Source organism: Camelus dromedarius, chromosome 17 (assembly GCF_036321535.1).
Source record: "Camelus dromedarius isolate mCamDro1 chromosome 17, mCamDro1.pat, whole genome shotgun sequence".
NCBI classification, from domain to species: domain Eukaryota; kingdom Metazoa; phylum Chordata; class Mammalia; order Artiodactyla; family Camelidae; genus Camelus; species Camelus dromedarius.
Genome location: NC_087452.1, coordinates 4043229 through 4063242, shown reverse-complemented (window position 1 = coordinate 4063242; position 20014 = coordinate 4043229). Strand labels below are relative to the sequence as shown.

At 48.1% G+C, this 20014-nt stretch overlaps 1 protein-coding gene across 2 annotated transcripts in view; it reads right to left on the bottom strand.

Moving 5' to 3' along the window:
- TMEM40 (transmembrane protein 40) overlaps nt 1-19857 on the bottom strand; it is a 41725-nt gene extending 21868 nt beyond the window's left edge. Inside the window, exon 1 of one of the 2 annotated variants that reach the window (XM_010984908.3) lies at nt 19316-19857. In XM_010984908.3, coding sequence (XP_010983210.2) covers nt 19316-19436 — 121 coding nt within the window. In that variant the 5' untranslated portion in view covers nt 19437-19857. Of the gene's footprint in view, nt 1-7625; nt 7717-19315 lie in introns of those variants that run through there. The other variant, XM_064496233.1, reaches the window with a different exon arrangement.
- Between the last annotated feature and the right edge of the window lie 157 nt (nt 19858-20014).

Here is a 20014-nt window from a genome sequence, read left to right as displayed (position 1 = left end):
CTCATGGCCAACTTTTCCTATAGGTGGACGGGTAACAGTGTGTCTGGGGGCCACAAAGGCAGGGCCAGCTCAGCTAAACAAACCCAGGGCAGGAAATGGGAGGGGGGGCACTGGGAGCAGAAGCAGCAGCTGGGAGGGGAGCAGAGGTGACAGAAGGGTGGACGCCTACTGTTTTGACCACCGGGCATCAAAGCCCCTTCTTCTGGTGATTACAGCAGTGGGGGGGGGGGGGCAAGTCAGAGCCCTCCAAAATCTGCTGCAGGTTCTCAAGCCGCCCCAAACAAGCAGGCACCCTAATTTCGCGCGTATCTGGCCAGGCAGGTGCAGCTCCAGCACAAGCACACGGGAATTCTGTAGGGCGGCTGCCGCTACCCAGCCTCTCCCTCCGGGAATCTGGCTGTGACGTGAGTGACAGAGCCGTCCACCAGCTGGGGCCGGTCTGCCCTGAGACAGAGCCCCGAAGGGGCTGTCCTCTTGTTTCCGCTCCTGGCCACCACCTTCTCTGCAGTCTGCTTCCTCACAAGTTCCCTCTGTTCTGCGAGACCCCCATAAGCTCCCTAGAAAATCCTCTCCTGGTCGCCTGTGGTGGTTTCTGTTACTTGCAACCAAAGCATTTCAGTCGAGCTGAAAGTGTGGGGAGGGCTCTGAGAGTCTGGGCAGAGCAAAGCAGGGCTCGCCGGGTAGGCCGGGGTCCACAGGTTTCACTCCAGGCCCCGGGGCGAGACGGGCCCCCGGCCTCTACGAGGTGCTGTGTGTCAACTCCAGGCTGGGCTGGGGGCCTCCTGGGTTTCCACAGCGCCCGCCGGCCCTTCCTCCCCCAGCGCCGTAACCGCCCGAGCCAGCCGTCCTGACGATCTTACCCTAGACATCTGTACACTTGCTGAGGACAGAGACCATCTCAGAGCTAGTTCAGCTCCTCACTGGTTTTCTATTGCTTCTGGAACAAACTCCCACTAACATAGTGGCTTAAAACAACACACATTTAGTATCTCAGGGTTCTGTAGGTTAGAAGTCCAACCCTAGTTCACCGGGCTAAAATCCAGATGTCAGCAGGGTTGCCTCCCTTTCTGGAGGCTCTAGGGGAACCCCTGTTCATTGCTGCTGCTTTTTCTCCTGCCCTCTACCCCCTCCTCCACTCCTTCATTTCCTTACTTTGTCCAGCTTCTAGAGGCCACCCGCATTCCTTGGCTTGCAGTCCCTTCAAGAAGCATTTTCAAAGCCAGCAACGTCAGGTCACGTCCTCACATTGCACCGTTCTAACCTCTTCCGCTTCCCTCTCTCACATTTAAGGACCCTCGTGATTACACTGAGCCCATCCAGATCATCGGGATCATCTGGGATCATCCCCTATGTTAAGGTCAGCGGACGAGCAACCTTAATTCCATCTTCAAGCTTCGCTCCCCTCCTCCATTTAACCTCAGTCACAGTTTCCGGATTAGGACACAGACATCTGGGGGGCTATTTCTCTGCTACCAGTCTCTCAACCCCAGTGCCTGCCACAGCCCGGAGCCCTGCAGATGCTGAATGTCTTCCTTCCTAAATCAGGTTCCCTCTCTGACTCCACCATGCTCCTTGGTCTCCGAGCTCCAAAGGCAGGAAGGATGACGCGGCTCCTCTGTCCCCAGCCAGCCAAAGCCCAAGCCTGTCCCATTTTCCCTTCAAGAGAACCCGGTTTCTCTACTCCCACTGCCTCCCTCCCAAAAAAGACTGTAAGGGGAGGGAGGGCTTTGGAGCTGGTCCTCGCTGTGTTCTTGTCCTTGTCTCTTTGCTGCCTGGCTCCTCTCAGCTTCTATAAAATGGGGTATTAACATCTATCCCCTAGAGTGTCATGGAGATTAAAGGATATCATGCCCGTGACAAGCCTAGAATACTGGCACCTAATAAATGAGAGTTTCCCCTCCCTTTCCCACGCTCAGTGTCTCCCAAATTTGGCTAATGGTCAGATTTCCCTGGGAGCAGTGCTGGCAGTGCAGGTGCCCAGGACAACCCAGAGCATCTGATGTAAGGAGCAATGTTAGGGTTCAGGTGTGGCTCAGGGAAATCTGTATTGTTGAGAAAGACACTACATGCATAGCAGAGTGTGGTCCACTCAGACCACCAGAACCTCTCCCCCGAGTGTTACAACAGACTCCCAACAGGTTTGTCTACCTCTGCCTCCCTCCTCCAAACCCTGGATTGCCCTGGGTTTCAGTTTCCCAATTCACAGCAGCTGGGCTGCACCCTACAAGGTTCTTCCAGCTCTGATGTGCTAGGATACTAATGCTCGACTCCTATTAAAGCCTTCAGGGGTCATCTACTCAATCAGCAAAGGCACTCAGGGTTGATGTGACCGGCGAGAAGGCCCAGGACAGCATGTTCTAACAGTAAGATACACATAGTATCTTGTGGGGCCCTTGAAATGCTCCAAGAAAAAATGGATTTTGTGTTGAAGGAAGTTTGGGCAGCACTGCTTTCCAGAGGTCCCCCTCCTGGAACTGCAAAAGGTGCAATCGTATATTAAAGGCTCTGAGAAGGCCTGCACGAGAGAAAGTTCTTTCACTCTAATTAATCCAATCCTTCCCAAAACTACACAAGAGCACAGTTCCTTCCCCCAGAATGAGGTTCAGTGTCTTTTGGCCCAACTTTGAGAAATGCCATCTGCTTCAATCCCTGATGTGCCCGGGGTCAGCCTTTCCGCCCTGGAACCCAGGCCTGAGCACTCTCGCTGCCTACTCTGGACAGTTGTGCTGCATCACTTGACTTCCCAGACCCATGACTTTGGGCAAAGCCCTTTATACCACTCATTCTGAGCCTCAGTTTCCCTGCCTGCGAAACAGGGATAGTGTCACCATCTTGCAGGGCCGCTGTGAGGATTGAGATAAAAAGGATTTCGATTCTCAGCTCCCTGGGAAGAGGAATCATGTTTTTCTTGCTCTCTGCTATGTTCTAGCCTCTGGCTGAGAGAAAGTGCTTCATAAAAAGAAGCCATTGTCAGGGGCGGAGGGTTTAGCTCAGTAGTAGAGCATGTGCTTAGCAAGCACCAGGCCCTGGGTTCAGTCCCCTGCACCTCCATTAAAATAAAAAATAACAAACAAACAAACAAACCTAATTACCTTCCATATCACCACACACACACACACACACACACACACACACAGAGCCATAAAGTGCTGTATTTAAGAGCTTAGAAAAATAAAGTTAGACCAGCCAGATCTCGGCACCCGCCCCCTTCCCTTTATGATCCTTTGATAGCTCACACCTCTTCTCTTCCTCAGCTCCCTCCCCCTTCCTACCCCAGGCTCACCCCCACCTCCCAGCTCCCCAGGCTGGGCCCTCCCTCACTTTCCCCAAGCTTGGCAGCCAGGAGATCAAAGCTGAGGCCCAGAAAGGGAAAGGGATCTGCCCACAGGCCACACAGCAGGGATACAGACTCAGATCTAAAGCTGAAGGCCAAGCGCCAGGGAAACCTTGCAGAGGGAAAGAAGGAAGATGCCACGTTTCCACCTCCTTGGCCATTTGTCCAACCAGGCAGTTTAATGGTAGGACAACAACTCAACCTGCCCAGCCAGCTGCCCACAAGCTAGAGGGACTTACGATGAACCTGGATGAACCCTGCGGCCACAGCACATCCAAGGATGCAGCCAGGGCCGGGGGTTGCCCCTGAGGAGTGGGGATGGCACCTAGGCTGAAATGAGAAGGTAAAAGAGCCAAAATCAAGTCTGTGCAGAAAGAGGATGGGTGGGCCCAGCTTGGAGGCTGTTTATACAGAAAGATCTGGGATTTTTAAAACATGCTCAGAAAGATAAGTAAATGGTAACACAAGCGCCTAACTTGGCATCTAGCAGATAGGAGGTGCACAGCCAATGTTTATTAAAGTCCATTATGAGCCCACAGGTGATAAAGCCTCAAAGCAAAGCTAACACGGCCTTGGGTCACGTTAACAGGAGCACAGAGTCTACAGTGAGGAAGGTGACCTATATCTTACCATCTCCTATTCTAGGCTCAATCCTGGGTCCTGAAGAGAACAGAATCTGGACAAACTGAGGATGTGTGTGTGGTGAGGGTAGAGACCACACCCAAGAGAAGTGGCTGGAGAAGCAGGGCGCTCAGCCTAGGATGAGCACTGCATGAACAGACCTGGTTACCGTCCCCACGTCTCTGCAGGGCTCCTCCAGGGCAGGGGGACCAGGTGGGGCTGTGGGCTCAGAGGGAGGGGTCAGGACCTTGGGGAGTCACCAGGGCAGATGCCAGCTCAATATACAATAGGATTTTTTTAAAAGTGACAGCTGCTTTGGGTGGTCACGAGCACCTTAGAAGTCCTTAGCGCAGAATCTATTAGTCTCTCAAATAACAATCTCCAAAGTACAGAAGGAAAATACTGGTTCATCTATTTCTATTTAACTTTGAGCTAAAAATAGTTAACAGTATATAGTTCAACCCTGATGTGCACCGTTGGGCATATGTCAGACCCCCAGCACCGTAGCCACTAAGTGGGGGCCCCAGAGGTCAATGGGGGCCCACGATACAGCCACATCTTCCGCTCCTCTACAGTTCAGCCTATCGTCATATGTTGCGGCTTCCCGGTGGCGTGTTAGGTGGATTTGAGGATCAAATAATATAACTTTAACTGAATCGGCCCCTGGTGTGGACGAGTGGCTTCAAAGAGTCCCTGCTGAGAAACGGCGGATGGAGATAACGCTAATCACGAAAGCACAAGCCAGCGACAGGAAAAGTGCGGAGCAGGCCCGCCGCCGCTCCTAGGCCCGCGTCAGCCCCGTCACCACGTTGAAAACAGTAATGAATGGGATCTCGCACACATACTATGGCTAACAGAAAAAAGAGGAGACTCCCTGAAAGGTGGACTTCAATGCACTATTGTCAGTGATGAAATTCACGTGTACATTGGGCCTTGAGACATTAGCTGACGGTCACAGTGCCTGTATGTAATTTCTAAATCCATCGATCAATCAATCTGTTGGGGATACCTAAATATTTTTCTGACGAGTGCACCATTAAGAAGCGTGACAAGCAGAGGGAGGGGACAGCTCAGTGGCGGAGCACATGCTTAGCATGCATGAGGTCCCAGGATCCACATTAAAAATAAAAAGTGTGAGGATCCCTGCTCCGGATCCTCAGACCCTGCTAGACACTAGGGGATGCTCTTCCCTGTTTAGGTTCTGGGGTCTAATCAGACTTGTTTCAGATTTAGGGACAAATTAAAACTAGGGGGGAGTTTGCTCCCCAATAAACTTTTTTTGAGGTCCCCAACGTGTTTAAAGATTAATGGGAAGAAGCCAAAAACTCTGAAAATGTTTTCCTTGGCTCCGACCCCCCCAAGGTAGGTGTCTAGTTAAACAGCCAGAGCTGGTCCTGCCTCCTCTTTCTCATCCTCTCATCCCAGTGCCTCTCAGCTTCTCTGCCTCCCTGTCTGTCTCCTCTCTCTTTCCCATCTTTCTCCCTCAGTCTCTCACATTTTCTCTCTCTCTCTCACGCACAGAACTGGCAACAGCAAAAAAAACAAAAAAAAAACCAAAAAAACCAGAAATTAGGCATCCAGTGCAAGAGAAAGAGCTTGTTGGTTCTTGAACGTCAGACAGACCTGGGTTCAGTTCCCACCTCTCCCATCACTGACTTCAGTGAGATCACTGAAATCCCGGCCACTCTTGGCATCTCAGAATCCTCCCCTGGAATGGGCACGCCAACAACTCAACGATAGCATGACGAGTAACCCAATTCCTACATGGTCAAGGGTGTCAACAGACATTTCTCTAAAGAAGATCTACAAATGGTCAATAGCCAATGGAAGAGGATTCAGCATCATCAGCCACTAGGGACACGCAGATCAAAACCACCGCGAGATGCCACTTCACGCCCGCTAGGATGGCTAAAATAGGAACACAGACAGTAACAAGTTCTGGAGAGGATGTGGAAAATGTGGAGCCTTCACATACCGCCTGTGGGAATATGAGACGGTACGGTCACTTCAGAAAAGTTTGACGATTCCCCAAATTGTGAGACATAGATTCACCCTAAGACCCAGCAAGCCCTCGGTATTACAGCCAAGAGAACCGACGGCCTGCACCCACACACAGACCTGGACGTCAGTGTTCACAGCAGGATCATGCACAACAGCCCAAAAGTGGAAACTACCCAAGTGTCCACCAACTGCTGAATGGGACAGAATCATACACTGCAATGTGACTCAGCCGTAACGAGGACGGAGTGCTGACACGCTAAAACACGCATAACCCTTGAAAACATTATGCTAAGTGAAAGAAGCCAGTCAGAAGAGATCCCCTATTGTGGGACTCCATTTACAGGAAATGTCCAGAGTAAGCAGATCCAAAGAGACAGAAAGTAGACGAGCGATTGCCAGGGGGAAGGGGAATGGGGAGTGACTGCTGAAGGGAACAGGGTGTATTTGGGGAGGATAAAAATGTTCTAAGTTAGATGGTGGTGATGGTTGCACAAGTTGGTGAATATACTGAAAACCACTGGCTTGTAAACTTTAAAAGGGTGAATTTTGTGGCATGGGAATGGTATCTCAGTATAGTTTTTTTTTTAAAAGAGGACTTCCCCCACAGGGCTTTTGTGAAAGTGAAATAAGGCCTCGGTCGGGGCGATGCCCTGCGGGGTCCCTGGTGTGTGGCCAGCGTGTGGGAGACGTCTCTCTAAGAAGGTGGCCTGGTGCAGATTCCCAGGCACAGGGACCCTAGTGTTTCAGAGCACCGCCCCAGCCCCAGTTCTGGGAATTCCAGAGAAAGGAGGGGGTCTCATTATTATAGATCTGCTTGGTTTGGCCCTCAAACAGGGCAAACACACACTCCTGACTTGACTATTTTGTCCGTTTCTAAACAAAACAGATCAAAATGATAGGACATCACCATAATCTTTCTCATCCCCCACAAAAGGAAAATGGATAGGCTCCTCGCCTGAAGGCTGCCTCTGAGGAGAGGCAGGGACGCTCTGAGCAGAAGTGGCCCCTCCAGACTCAGGATGACTGCCTGGGGGATTGGGGTGGCTGAGGGCCCCTCTGGGCGGCACCTTCCAGTAAGCCTTCAACAGCAGCAGGGCTCCCCCCTCCCGTAGCTCTCTGCTCAGCACTTTTTCCCCAAAGATGCCTTTGAACCCAAGGCCAAGGAGATAACAGCATCTACCAGGCCGGCTGGAGGACCAGGGTGGCTTCTTGGGGACAAGAGGGCGGCTGCCTTCCCTCGCTGGTCAAGGCACAGAGGCCGGGACGTTTGTGGGAAACACCCTCCGAAGCTGTCAGTCCCACGAGGGCGGAGTGGGAGAAGTCTTGGAGATCCAGTCGGAGCTTCCGTTTCACAAATGGGGAAGCTGAGGTCACAGCGTTTTCTGAAGGTCCCACAGCAAGTCAGCGACAGACCCAGAGCTGGTCACCTGCTGCGGCCAGGTGTGGGTGGCTGGAGCCTCACAACAACTCAGGGGGGTGAATGTCACTCCCCCCATTTTACAGAGACTGAGACGGAGGTGCTCCCTGGCCTGGGAAACCAAAGAGCTGCGACTCAAATCCAGGATCAGTGGGAACCACAAAACATCAGGCCTGTTGAAGAGCCTGCTTCTCCCCAGTTTTCTTAAAAATTAACCCCCACCTCGCCCCGCACACACTCCTTGTCGCTTACCTGTGTCCCGAGGCCTGTGTGGGCTGGAGGTGAGCCGTGTGTGGACTGTGTGATGCCTGATGCTTGCTGGGCAGGGGAAGAGGGAGGGAGGCCAGGCCGCGCCCCTGTGACAGGCAGGGGTGGGGTGTGACGTCGCCCGGGCCCCGCGCTGGCTCAGCCGGTGGCATTCCTTCCTGCCGGTGCTATCAGCCCCAGGCCTTCCTGTCTGACTTGACTCTTCCCCTCCATGTGCCAGGAGCGGCAGATGGGGCGGCTGCACCCCGAGACCCGCCCCTGGGCCCTAGTCATGCCCTCTGACTTCAGTGGTGTGGGGGCGGCTGCACCACCCCCGCTGTGCCCAGCTCTGGGCAGGGATGAGGTGGGGTGTCCCTGGTCCCCCCTGCCCCCAGGGGTGAGGCTGACTCAGGGCCCAGCCATGTGGGTCAACCTGATGCTCCCTGGAGGAGTGAGATTGGGCCGGCAGCAAAAGAGGCCCAGGGCTGGGGTGGGCTGGGGGACTCCTGGGGATGGACTGGCAGTGCCCTCTCCTGGGGAGGAAACTGGGCAAGGGCTAGCACATCCATTGCTTTGTGCCAAGGGGAACATGGAGCCCAAGGGGTGGGGGATGGGGACTGACCTCTTAAAGCTGAGGCCAGGAGTAACCCCATCTCAGCCAGCCTCTGTCTCTCACTCACCTCTCAAACACTCTGGAAGCAAGTCCTACACTGCCCCGGGAAGCACCCCGAGGGTGACAGGCAATGATAGCCCCCATAAGGGCACGGCCCAGGGAGCTGTGGGTTCCCTGGAGGGCTTCCTGGAAGAGGAGTCAGCCAAGCTTCGGACTCATGCTCGGAGTCATCCTTGACTCTGCTCTCTCATACTCTGTTTCTGATCCACCTGGAAAAGCCTGTTGACCCTGAATGGCTTCAACATATTCTGAATCCAGCCTCCTCTCCATCTCCTTGGCCACCACCCTGGTCTCTATGTTCCTGCCCTCCACCCAGTGTCTGTTCTCATCATGGCAACCAGAGGGATCTGGTTAAAACTCAAGTCAGCTCCTGTCCCTGCACCGCCCAGCACACTCCCAGGGCTCCCATCTCATTCAGGATAAAACCCACGTTCTTACACAGCCCTGCATGGTCTGCCACTCACTCTTTGCTCTCTCTGACCTTAATCCTTACAACTTCCTCTCTCACTGCCCCAGCTACCCTGGAATGTGCCCCAAACATTCCAGTTAGGCTCCCTCCTCAGGGCCTTTGCACTGGCTGTTCCCTCTACCTAGAATGCTTTTCCCCAGACAGCCACCTGGCTCCTTCCCTCACTTCTTCACATCTCTCCATTCAGATGTCATTCTCTAAGCAGCCTTCCCTGACCACCGTGCATACAGTAGTAACCGCCAGCACCACCTCTCCTCGTCCCTCTTTATTGCTCGTCATCTGACACTATTTATTTTCTTGTTATGCACATTTCCTTGTTATATACTTGTTTGCTCTAGGATCTGGGACAGTGTCTGACACATAGTAGGTGTTCTATAAACTTTGTTGAGTGAATGAGTGACCTGAAAGGGTAGCCCAAGAAGCATCCCAAGGGCCTTCCAGGCAGAGGGAACCAAGTATGCAGAGGCTTAGAGGTGAGAGGCACTCCTGTGTTTAGGATCCACGAACAATTCAGCACAGTGGGGGAGTGGGCGGCGTGGGGGCTGGAGCGAGGAGAAGGGAAAGCCAGAGAGGCCTCAGAAGCCAGACCAAGGAGGCTGGATGTTATGCTGAGAGTGGTGGGGACACGGTCAAATCTGTGTTTCAGACAGTGATTTGGCTGCTGTATCGTGGATTGGTGGGCAGGATGTGAGGGGCAGGCGTCCTGGTGGACACAACCCAAGGCAGGGGACTGAGGACTAGGGACAGAGTCATTTCACTGTCCAAAACGGTGGCCACCAGCCACATGTGGCTATGGAGCCCTTGAAATGTGGCTGTCAGAACTGAGATGTACTGCTGGTGTGATATACACACTGGATTTCCAGGTCCTGGTACAAAAAAAAGAATATACAATAGCTCATTAATAATTTTTGTATTGATCACCTGTTAAAAAGATAATATTTGAATACGTTGGGTTAAAGTATATTGTTCAAATTAGTTTCGCCTGCTTCTTTTTGCTATTTTTAATGAAACTACCAGAAAACGTTAAAAATGTTGTCCACAGAGTTCACAATATATTTCTATTGGACATCGCTGACTTAGAGGGTGGAATGGATAGAGCTCGGTGGCTCTGGCCTGTGCAGGTGAGTTTCCTCTCCCCTCCAATTTCTCCTTTCTGATGAGATCATGGAATCCTGAAGCAGAAAGAATGAGCCACAGAGGAGAGCTGAGAGAGTCAGTTTTCATCTTCACACAAGCACACGTGAAGAATTTACATCTTCACGGTAAAAACTAACTAGAAATTGGGGGAGGGTATAGCTCAAGTTGTACACTGCATGCTTAGTATGCACGAGGTCCTGCGTTCAATGCCCAGTACCTCCTCTAAAAATAAAGAAACCTAATTACCCCCCACCAAAAAAAAAAACCCTGAATAAATAAATAAATAAATCACTCTTTAAAAATATTTTTTAAAAAACTCTAGAAATGAAACATGTTGGCAGAATAGGCAGTGAGCCTTCCATCCCTGGAGGTATGTAAGAAGAAACGTGAGGGCCACTATTAAGCAAGGGAAAGGAAGTGGAACTAATTAGTTATTCCCAAAATGTGGTCCCTGGACTGGCAGCATCAGCATCACCTGGAAACATTTTAGAAATGCAAATTCTCGGGTACCCCTTGGTGATTTTTTTTTCAATTAAAAAACAAATTTTTTTACTTACTTTTTATTTTAATTTTTTGGGGGGCAGGATAGGTAATTAGGTTTACTTATTACTTTTTTGAGTAAATAATTTAAGAACATTTAAGAATAACTGGACTAAATAATACTTCTTACTATTTAAAGGTTTCAGTGACTGGCATATAGTAGGTGCTCACCAGGCCAGGCACTACCTTGGGTTTGCCACCTTCTAGACCCAGGTTAGGGTACTTCCCCTCTCTGAGCAAGTAAGAGCTTGCCTCCTACAACACTTGGTTGTATGTGAACCTGGCACAGGGTGGAGGCACAACCTCAGGGCATTTCCCCCATTTCTCTGCAGGACCGATCTGCAGGGCCATCACAGAGCTGCCAGAGGCGTAAGGGAGGCCCAGCTCAGCTCCATCCTGAGGTGACCTCACTGCCGTGTGTGTGTGTGTGTGTGTGTGTGTGTGTGTGTGTGCGCGCGCGTGCGTGTGTGTGTGTGTGTGTGTGTGTAGGTGGGGGAGTGATTCATGGGGCAACTTCCCACCATACCGTAGGCACGTGCCTACAGCCGGCTGGCGGGGGGACCCAGCTCAGCAGCTGAGTGTGGCATCCGGCTTCCCGGCATTCCAGAATAGACGGGATTGTGGGGGGGGGGGGTGCCTGACTCAGCAGGCACGTGAACCCTGGAGACAAAAGTTTGGCAGCTTGGCCTCAGTCTCCACGTCCATAAAAGTGGGGTGACGGCTGTCCCAATCTGTGGAGAGACTGTTTGAATGAAGTGCTCAGAGCAGTGTCTGGACACAGTGAGTCCTCACTACATGGTGGCAATCTTGTGATGAGGGTCTTGGGATCCTTCAGGCTGGTGGGAAATCCTCAGTGACTGCTTGGGTCTGAGAACGACGCCCTGTGCGTGCAGGGGCAAAGACTGTGCACCTACTATGGGCCTGGCTGTTGACATGAGTTTTTACTTACTCACCAAATGCATGCCTGTGAGGGCGGGGCCTGTCTTAATCATCTTAAAACATTTATTAAATGAATGCTCTAAATCAGGGACTATCATCCCCATTTCACGGATGAGAAAAGTGAGAATTAGAGGGCTGAATGATTGGCTCAAGGTCACGTAACAGGGCAGTGGCCCAGTCAGGACCTGAAACCAGGTTTCTCTGACTTCAAAGGCAGGACTTTTTTCACTCCTCCAGGAAGAAACTCCAGTCCAACTTGGTTGAGAAGCCTCTGTATGTATCATTTAAATCCATGTTTGAAGAGGTAGCCTCTGGCTTAGACTGGAATCTTTGCAACTCCATGTTCTTTGAGAAACAGTGGGTGGATCTGATGCAATTTGAGACAGAGTTTAAAATATTCCCAAATCTAAATTAAGCCTGACTCACTCTGAGCCTCCAGGCCTCAGTTGTTTCAACTGTAAAATGGGAGTAATGAAAACCTGTATGGCTGAAGGCAGACGTTTGACTCAGCAATCCTGAGAGCCCTCTGACTCTCAAGATGCCAGTGTCCCGATGTCTCCTCTAAAGAACAAGGACTAAAGTTAAATTAAAAAAATAAAAATAAAGAGGGAGTGGAGAAAAAGTCAACCCTATCTCATTCTGACAAATGTAAAATGAGGGATTCAGACTCCATTTAAGTGGCTTTCAAACTTCCTATTCTTTTTAAAGCAGAAAGAACCCTTTGGCAAATAAAATTCAAGACATTCTACCAGATCATGGACAGCAGCATATAAATCAATGAAGTTAGAACACTCCCTCACACCATACACAAAAACTAACTCAGAATAGCCTGAAGACTTAAATATAATACAGACGGTTTCCACCACCACATGGACCCCTCCTGTTGCCTTGTTAGAGCCATGCCCACTCTCCTTCTCACTCCTCCCCTCCCTGACCCCTGGCAACAGCTAATCTCTAGTTCTATAATTTTGTCATTTCAAGAATGTGATATAAAGGGAACCATACAGGCTGTAACCTTTGGGGATTAGCTTTTTTCACTCAGCACAATTCTCTGTAGATTCATCCAGGCTGTGTGTATCAGTAGCCTGTTCCTTTCCTTTCTTTAAAAAAAATTTTTTTTAAATTGAAGTATAGTTAGTTTACAATGCTGTGCAAGTTGTCTTTTGTGGTTTTCATATATTTTTTTTTTAATATGGAAGTACTGGGGATTGAACCCAGGACCTTGTGAACACTACGCATGCGCGCTTACCACTGAGCCACACCCCGCTCCCGCTTTGTTATTGAGCACTACTCAGTGATGCCGGCACGCCACGGTTGGTTAACGGTTCACCCAGCAGAGGGCTTCTTTTTGTTTCCAGTTCTTGATTATTATGAGCAAAGCTGCTATAAACATTGATATGCAGGCTTTTGAATTAAATTTTTATTCCTCTGGGAATAAATGCCCGTGAGTACAAGTCCCAAGTTGTACGGGGCTGCTGCACGTTTAGTATCTTAAGAAACTTGCCACTCTCTTTCCCAGAGCGGCCGCGCCATTTTACATTCCCACCAGCAACGTCTGAAGAATCCAGTTTCTCCATATCCTCACCAGCATTTGGTGTTGTCACTGTTTTTTATTTTAATCATCCTGACAGGTCTCATTATGCATTTCCCTAGTGGCTAATGACGTTGGACATCTTTTCTTGTGTTTATTTGCCGTCAGTATACACCCTCCCTGGTGAAATGTCTGCTCATGTTTTTCATTTTCCAATTGAATTGTCAGTATTTTTACTGGTGAGTGTTGAGTTCTTGGGAATTCTCCTAAGAGCTCTGGGAAGTGACTCCCCTGTGAGTGGCGTCTGGACTGAGCACAAGCCGGGGCAGATGTCATAGGACACACCTGTCCTGTAGGTGTGGGGACAGGCGGGCCCAGGGCACCCGATGATGCAGCTGGAGGATGCGAGGATGCAAGCATGTGTGTCTGGAACGCCGGCCTGGTTCTCTGCTAGGAGGACACACCTGCTCCTCACGGCCTGGCTCACATGCCCACCCCTCTCCTCTGTGTCCCCACAGCCCTTCCCCTGACCCTTGTACATCATGTCTCCCCTGCAAGGTGTAATGATAATAAAAACAACTAACATTGATTGCCCCCTGTAGGTTTGCCACGTGCCAGGTATTCTGCCAAGAGTTTTACCTCATGAGGTGGGAGCTACTGTTTCCATTTTACAGATGTGAAAACTAAGGCTCATAGGGACAGTCACTTGCCCAAAGTCACACAGCCAGACGGTGACTCAGATTCAGCTCTGTCTTCTCACAAAGTAGTCATCCTTAACCGCATCTCTGATCTGCATGCCTCTCCACCCCAGTGAGCCTTGCAAACAGCCTGGCTCTTTGATAAGTGCTGACAGGAATACTCATCACTTTGATCTGTGGCTCCCCCGACAGGCTAGGGGTCTGCCGCCCTCTCCCAGCAACCTGCCTGCCTCGGTTACTCCCAAATGATGTGAAGAACAACAGTTCAGCCTTGTTTGCTCCAAGCCACTGACATCTTTCTCCATCCTACAAAGAAGTGGCTTAGCCTTATAAACAGCCCTGAGCTGGGAGCTGGGAGACCCCAGTTTGAGTCCTGGCTCTAGCTGTGTGGCCTCGGCCAAATCACTTAAACTCTTTGAGTCTCAGCTTCTTCATAGGTCAAATGGAGAAATCACCTGCCCCTTGCAGGTGTGGGGTTTACCTCCAGGAACCTCACTAAGTTCTCATAGTTAGTGGGAGGGGACACAAAGAGTAACCACTGCAAAATACACCCAGAGTTTTCTCCATAACAAAAACCTGTCTTTTAGGGAAAAAGTCTTTACAAATTCTATTCCACTTGGAGGAAGGGCATTTCTCCCCCTCCAGCTCCCTCCAGCCTTCCTGCCTCACCTAAAGTAGGGGAAAAAGCTAAGAAATATACATGTGTCACAGCCCAGGGATACAGACCCACTCAAATACTGAGATTTAACCATAAGGTTATACAATGCTTCTCCTCTTTCACACCTTACCACACAACAACAGGGGTCCAGGGTAATAATAGTAGATTACAGTTGAAAGCGTTGCAAGATACAGATTCTCTGTGAGGAGGAGAATATAGGGAAGCCAAAAGTCAACAGGGGAGACAAAAACAAGGACTCCAGGAGAATAGGAGGTCCCTGGCACATACAGCTACAGGAAACATTAAGCACTGCCCAACTCCCAGCCAGATCAACAGAAATCCTCACACAAGAGGCTCAGTTCTGATTAGCCAAAACAACACGCTCAGCTTTCAACAAAAAAATCACAACACGTGCAAAGGATAAGGGAAAAAACACAGTTCTGAGACAAAGCAAGCGTCAGGACTGGATTCAGATATGGCACAGATGTTGGAATGATCAGACAGGGTATTTAAAATAACTATGATTATAAACAACAAGTTTCTACTGTATAGCACAGGGAACTATATTCAATGTCTTGTAATAAACTATGATGAAAAAGAATATGAAAATGAATATATATGTGTGTTCCTATATGACTGAAGCATTGTGTTGTACACCAGAAATTGACACAACATTGTAAACTGACTATACTTCAATAAAAATATATTAAAAAATAAATAAAATAAAATAACTATGATTAATATGTTAAGGGCACTAATGGAAAAAATAGACAACATACAAGAACAGAGGAGTAATGTAAGCGCAGAGATGGAAACGCTAAGAATGAACCAAAAACAAATGCCAGAAATCAAAAACATTGTAAGAGAAATGAAGAAGCCATTGATGGACTCATTAGTAGACTGGACACGGCTGAGGAAAGAATCAGTGAGCTGGAGGATAGGTCAACAGAAACTACCCTGATTTAAATGCAAAGAGGAAAAATACAGGGCAGATTATCCAAGAAATGTGGAACAATTTTTATGTGTGACACATGTGTGATTAAAATGTCAGGAGAAAGAATGGAACATAAGAACTGTTTTGAAATGTAGGTTTTATTATTATTCAGGTCTGATGAGGCTAAGAGGTCAGGAGATGACTGCCATTAAAAAAAAAAAAAAAAGTTCATTACTCACAGTTCCCAAGAGAAAGAGGCCATGCACCACAGAGGGCCACGTGGAGAAGAACCAGGGTCCGTCAGGAAGCAGAGGGAGCAGGAGGAAGACATGGGCAGGAGACTTTACTATGGTTTTCAAGGGAAAAAACTGGTGAAGCAAGTTAAGCAGGTTTAGGATTCACTAGTTTGAATGACTGCAGGGGACACAGGAACTGTCCTGAATTGTTCTGTACCTGGCCCTGGGTGATGAGGGCAGGAGAAGAGTGGCCTTGAGGTGAGAGCCCAATAGAGGAGGTAGTTGGCGGGTCTGGGCTCTGAACTGATTGGTTTGCATATAAAAGATGCACTCCTGGGTGAAATGTTTGCTAGCTCTAGGAATCAGCTAACCCTAGGAAGGGCAGTCTCACCCCAGTCAGAGAGGCCCCAGATGCCAAGCATCAAGAACACAGAAAATAAGGAAATATAGTTAATACAAGAACTATTTGAAGGAATGATGGTCAAGAATTTTTCAAATTAATGACAAACCCCAAACTACAGAGCCAAGAAGCTCAGAGAATACTGATTAGGATAAATGCCAAAAATCTACACATATGCATATCACATTCAAACTGCAGAAAATCAAAGACAAAGAAAATCTTGAAAGAATCCAGAGAAAAAAGAAAACATTACCTACATTACCTATAGAGAAGCAGTGATGAAAGTTGCAGGGGACTTCTGTCAGAAACCACGTTAGCAAAAAGAGAGGAGTGAAATATCTGATGTGTTGAAAGAAAAGAAACGCCAACCTAGAATTCTATATCCAGAGAAATTATCCTTCAAAAGTGAAGGAGAAAGAGATTTTTCTCATACAAACAACACCTGATAGAATTCACTGCTAGATCTGCCCTGTAAGAAATATTTAAAGAAGTTCCTCAGGGAAAAGGAAGATTATATAGATCAGAATCTGAGATCTACATAAGGAAAAGAAGGAGTAAGTAAAAGTAAATCTCTTATTTTTCTTATTCTTCATTGATCAAAAGATAATCATTGGTTGAAGCAGTAACACTAACAATGCATTGAGTGATTATAGCATGGTGATAAGAGAAAAGAGGAGATTAAATGGAATTACAGAAAATGCTTTGTTTTATCGTGGTAAAATCTAACATAAAATTGACCACCTTAACTATTTTCAAGTGTACAGTTCAGTGGCATTAAATCCATCTATCACCTCCATAACTCTTCATCTTACAAACCTGAAATTCTGTGTCCATTAAACAGTAACTCTTTGTTCCCCACTCCCCCCAGCCCATGCAACCATCATTCTACCTTCTGTCCCTATAACTGTGTCTATTCTAAATACCTTGTATAAGTGGAATCATGCAGTATTTGTCTTCTTGTGACTGGCTTCTTTCACTTAGCATGAAGCCCTCAGGTTTCATCCATATGGTAGCATGTGTCAAAACTTCCTTCCTTTTTAATGCTGCATAATATTCCATTGTATGTACAGACCATACTTTGCTTATTCATTTGTCTGTTGGTGGACACTTGGGTTGCTTCCACGTTTTAGTTATTGTGAATAATGTTGCTATGAACAGTGCTGTACAAATAACTGCTTCAATTCCTTTGGGTATATACTTAGAAGTGGACTTGCTGGATCACGTGGTAGTTCTATTTTTAATTTTTTGAGGTACTTCCTTACTATTCTCCACATTGGCTCTATCATTTTACATTCCCACCAACAATGCCCAAGGGTTCCAATTTCTCTACATCTTTCCGATATGTGTTATTTTATGCTTTTTTGATAGTGGCCAGCCTATTGGGTGTAACAGTTATCTTTTTATTTGTGTCTGTACCCACTTTACTGACTCCTATCCTTTATTGAGGAGTAATTTACATATAGTAAGTCCACCTTTCTTAACAGTACAGCTTGGTGAATTTTGACAAATGTATATAGTCGTGTAATCACCACCATAATAAAGATACGAAATATTTCCATCCTGCCAAACAGTTCCCTCCGACCCCTTTGCACTCAGTCTCCCCTGGCAACCACTGATCTGATTTCTCTCTTGATAGTTTTGCCTTTTCTGGACATCTCACAGAAATGGAATAAAATACTATGTAAACTTTTGTACCTGGCTCCTTTCACTTAGCATAATGTTCTTCAGATTTACCCACTTGCTGTGTGTGTTAGGGATTCATTCTTTTCTATTGCTAAGTATAATTCCTCTGTGGGTGTGCCACAGTTGGTTTCTCCATTCACCAGTTGATGGACATTTGAGTTGGTTCTTATTTTTGGTAATTACAAATAAAGCTGCTATGAACATTTACGGACAAGTATTAGTGTGAATATACATTTTCATTTTTCTTGGATAAATACCCATGAGTGTAATTGCTGGGTCATGTGATAAACATGCTTTAGAAGAAACTGCCAAACTGTTTTCCAAAGTGGCTGTGTCATTATTCACTTTTTTTTGACTTGTAAAAATATATTCACTGACTTTTAAATTATTCCAAAAATACTGTTAAAAGAGAAAAAAAAAAGTGTTAAACTCTGTATTTACTTCATTTCCCTTCTTTTTACTTTTTATTGAGGCACACTTGCATATAGCAAAGAAAAGCTCAGTAAATTTTTATATATGTATATACACATAATTATCCCCCAGATCAAGACTGAGAATATTTACAATATCCCAGGAAGGCTACCTTGAAGAAGGGACCTGCCCAATCAGTACCCCTCAATGGTAATTACTCTTCTGACTTCTATCATCTTCAGACTAGTTTTGCCTAGTTTTGAACTTCATACACAGTATGCATTCCTGAGTCTGGCTGCTTTTACGCAATCTCATTTCTCCGAGGTTCATTCACGTTATTTGTGTAGCATTAGCTCACTACTTTGCATTGCTATGCAGTATTGCATTTTATGAATATACCATAGTTTGTTTACCCACCCACCTGTTGATGAACACTTGCGTCGTTTGTAAATTTTGTCTATTCTGAATAAAGCTGCTCTAAACATTCTTTTGTTGGACACATATGCATTCATATATCCTGGATACATGCCCGAGAGTGAAAATGCTTATCTGAATTGCTTATCTGAATGAATAAGCAGAATAAGATTGGATCCAGTATCTCCATTAAAAAAAAAAAGGTAAACAAAGTAAAGTCAGTGCAATCAAAAAAAAAAAAGAAGTGATGGGAGTGTACGAGGATGGACAATATTAAGTGTTACTGAGGATGTGGAACAGAGTTCTTATACCATGCTGGTTGGAGCTTTAAATTGGTGAAACTACACTGGAAAATTGCTTGACAATATTTACAAAAGCCACGCCTGTGTCTACCTTGATCCACTCTGTAGAGCTCTGATTTTCCTTATCTAATCACTTACTTCCTTAATGCTCAAGTCCTCCACTAGAATGTATGGTCCCCAAGGGGCAGGGGCTCTACTGTCCAGAACTGCACTGTCCACTATGGTAGCCACTACCCATAGGTGGCCATTTAAGGTTAATTAAAAGTAAACAGAATTAAGGATTCAGTTCCTCAGTCGCAGTAGTCACATTTCAAGTGCTCAAGAGCCACACGCGACCAGTGGTTACCATAATGGATAGTGCAACACTGCAGAAAATTCTGTTGGACAGTGCTGCTTTAGAATACAGGTACCCATAATAACAGGTACTCAAGAAGTGTGTTATAAAGATTTCTTTATCCCCATCTTATGAGTGAGAGGAACATAGCTCAGAGAGGTTGTGTAATTATCCTTAGATCACAGAGCCAGGAAACAGCCTCGCAGGGATTTGCACCCAGGGTTGTTTTGCAAACGCTACTCCCTTTCCCAAGAGCCAGCAGCCTCCTGCTGTTTAGAGAAGTTCTGCGGGTCTCCCTGTCCTCCTACAGATCCTCCCACCCTGAGCTTGTACCTACCTGCGGAGAGACAGCACGCAGCTTCATGTAAGGATTGTGGGGTCCGTCCTAATTCCTTCCCAGATTCACTGGCTGTGTGACCCGCAGCGAGTCCCTTTGCCTCTCTGGGCCTGAGCTGCATGAAGATAAAATGAAGAAACTGACGGTGGTGACCTGCGGGTTGCAGGTGGCAGGCAGGAGGCCTGGTGCGACAGGGTATGCATTCAGCATCCTGTTTGGCGTCGGGGTAGGCCAGTACGGGGAGCGCGATGGGGGTCAAAGTGCTTTGGTCGGTTTGACCTACAATAGTAGCTCCTGTTTCTTGAATTTACAGATGACAAAGCTGAGGCTCAGAGGGGTCGAGTAACTTGGCCAAGGCTTCACAGCTGACAGAGCTGGGGTTCGAACTTGAGACTCTCCTCTACCATGCCTGGTCCCGCGCGCAGGGTCGAGGGGCCCGGAGGCAGAGGCAGGGCCGCGGGAATCTGAAGTCTGCGTCGGCCGGTGAAAGGTGGTGAGCGGTCCGTCTGTGGGAGCGCCCAGGCCGGCGGAGGGCCGGCCGCGGGGCAGGGGCAGGCGCGGGCCCCTTCCGCCTCCCGCAGCGGCGGCGCGAGGCGCGAGGCGCGAGGCGCGAGCGCGGCGCGGCGGGGGCGGGGCGGGGGCTGCTATTTCTGTCCGCCGAGCGCAGCCCGCGCCGCGGGGCGGGGGAGGGGGCGCCCG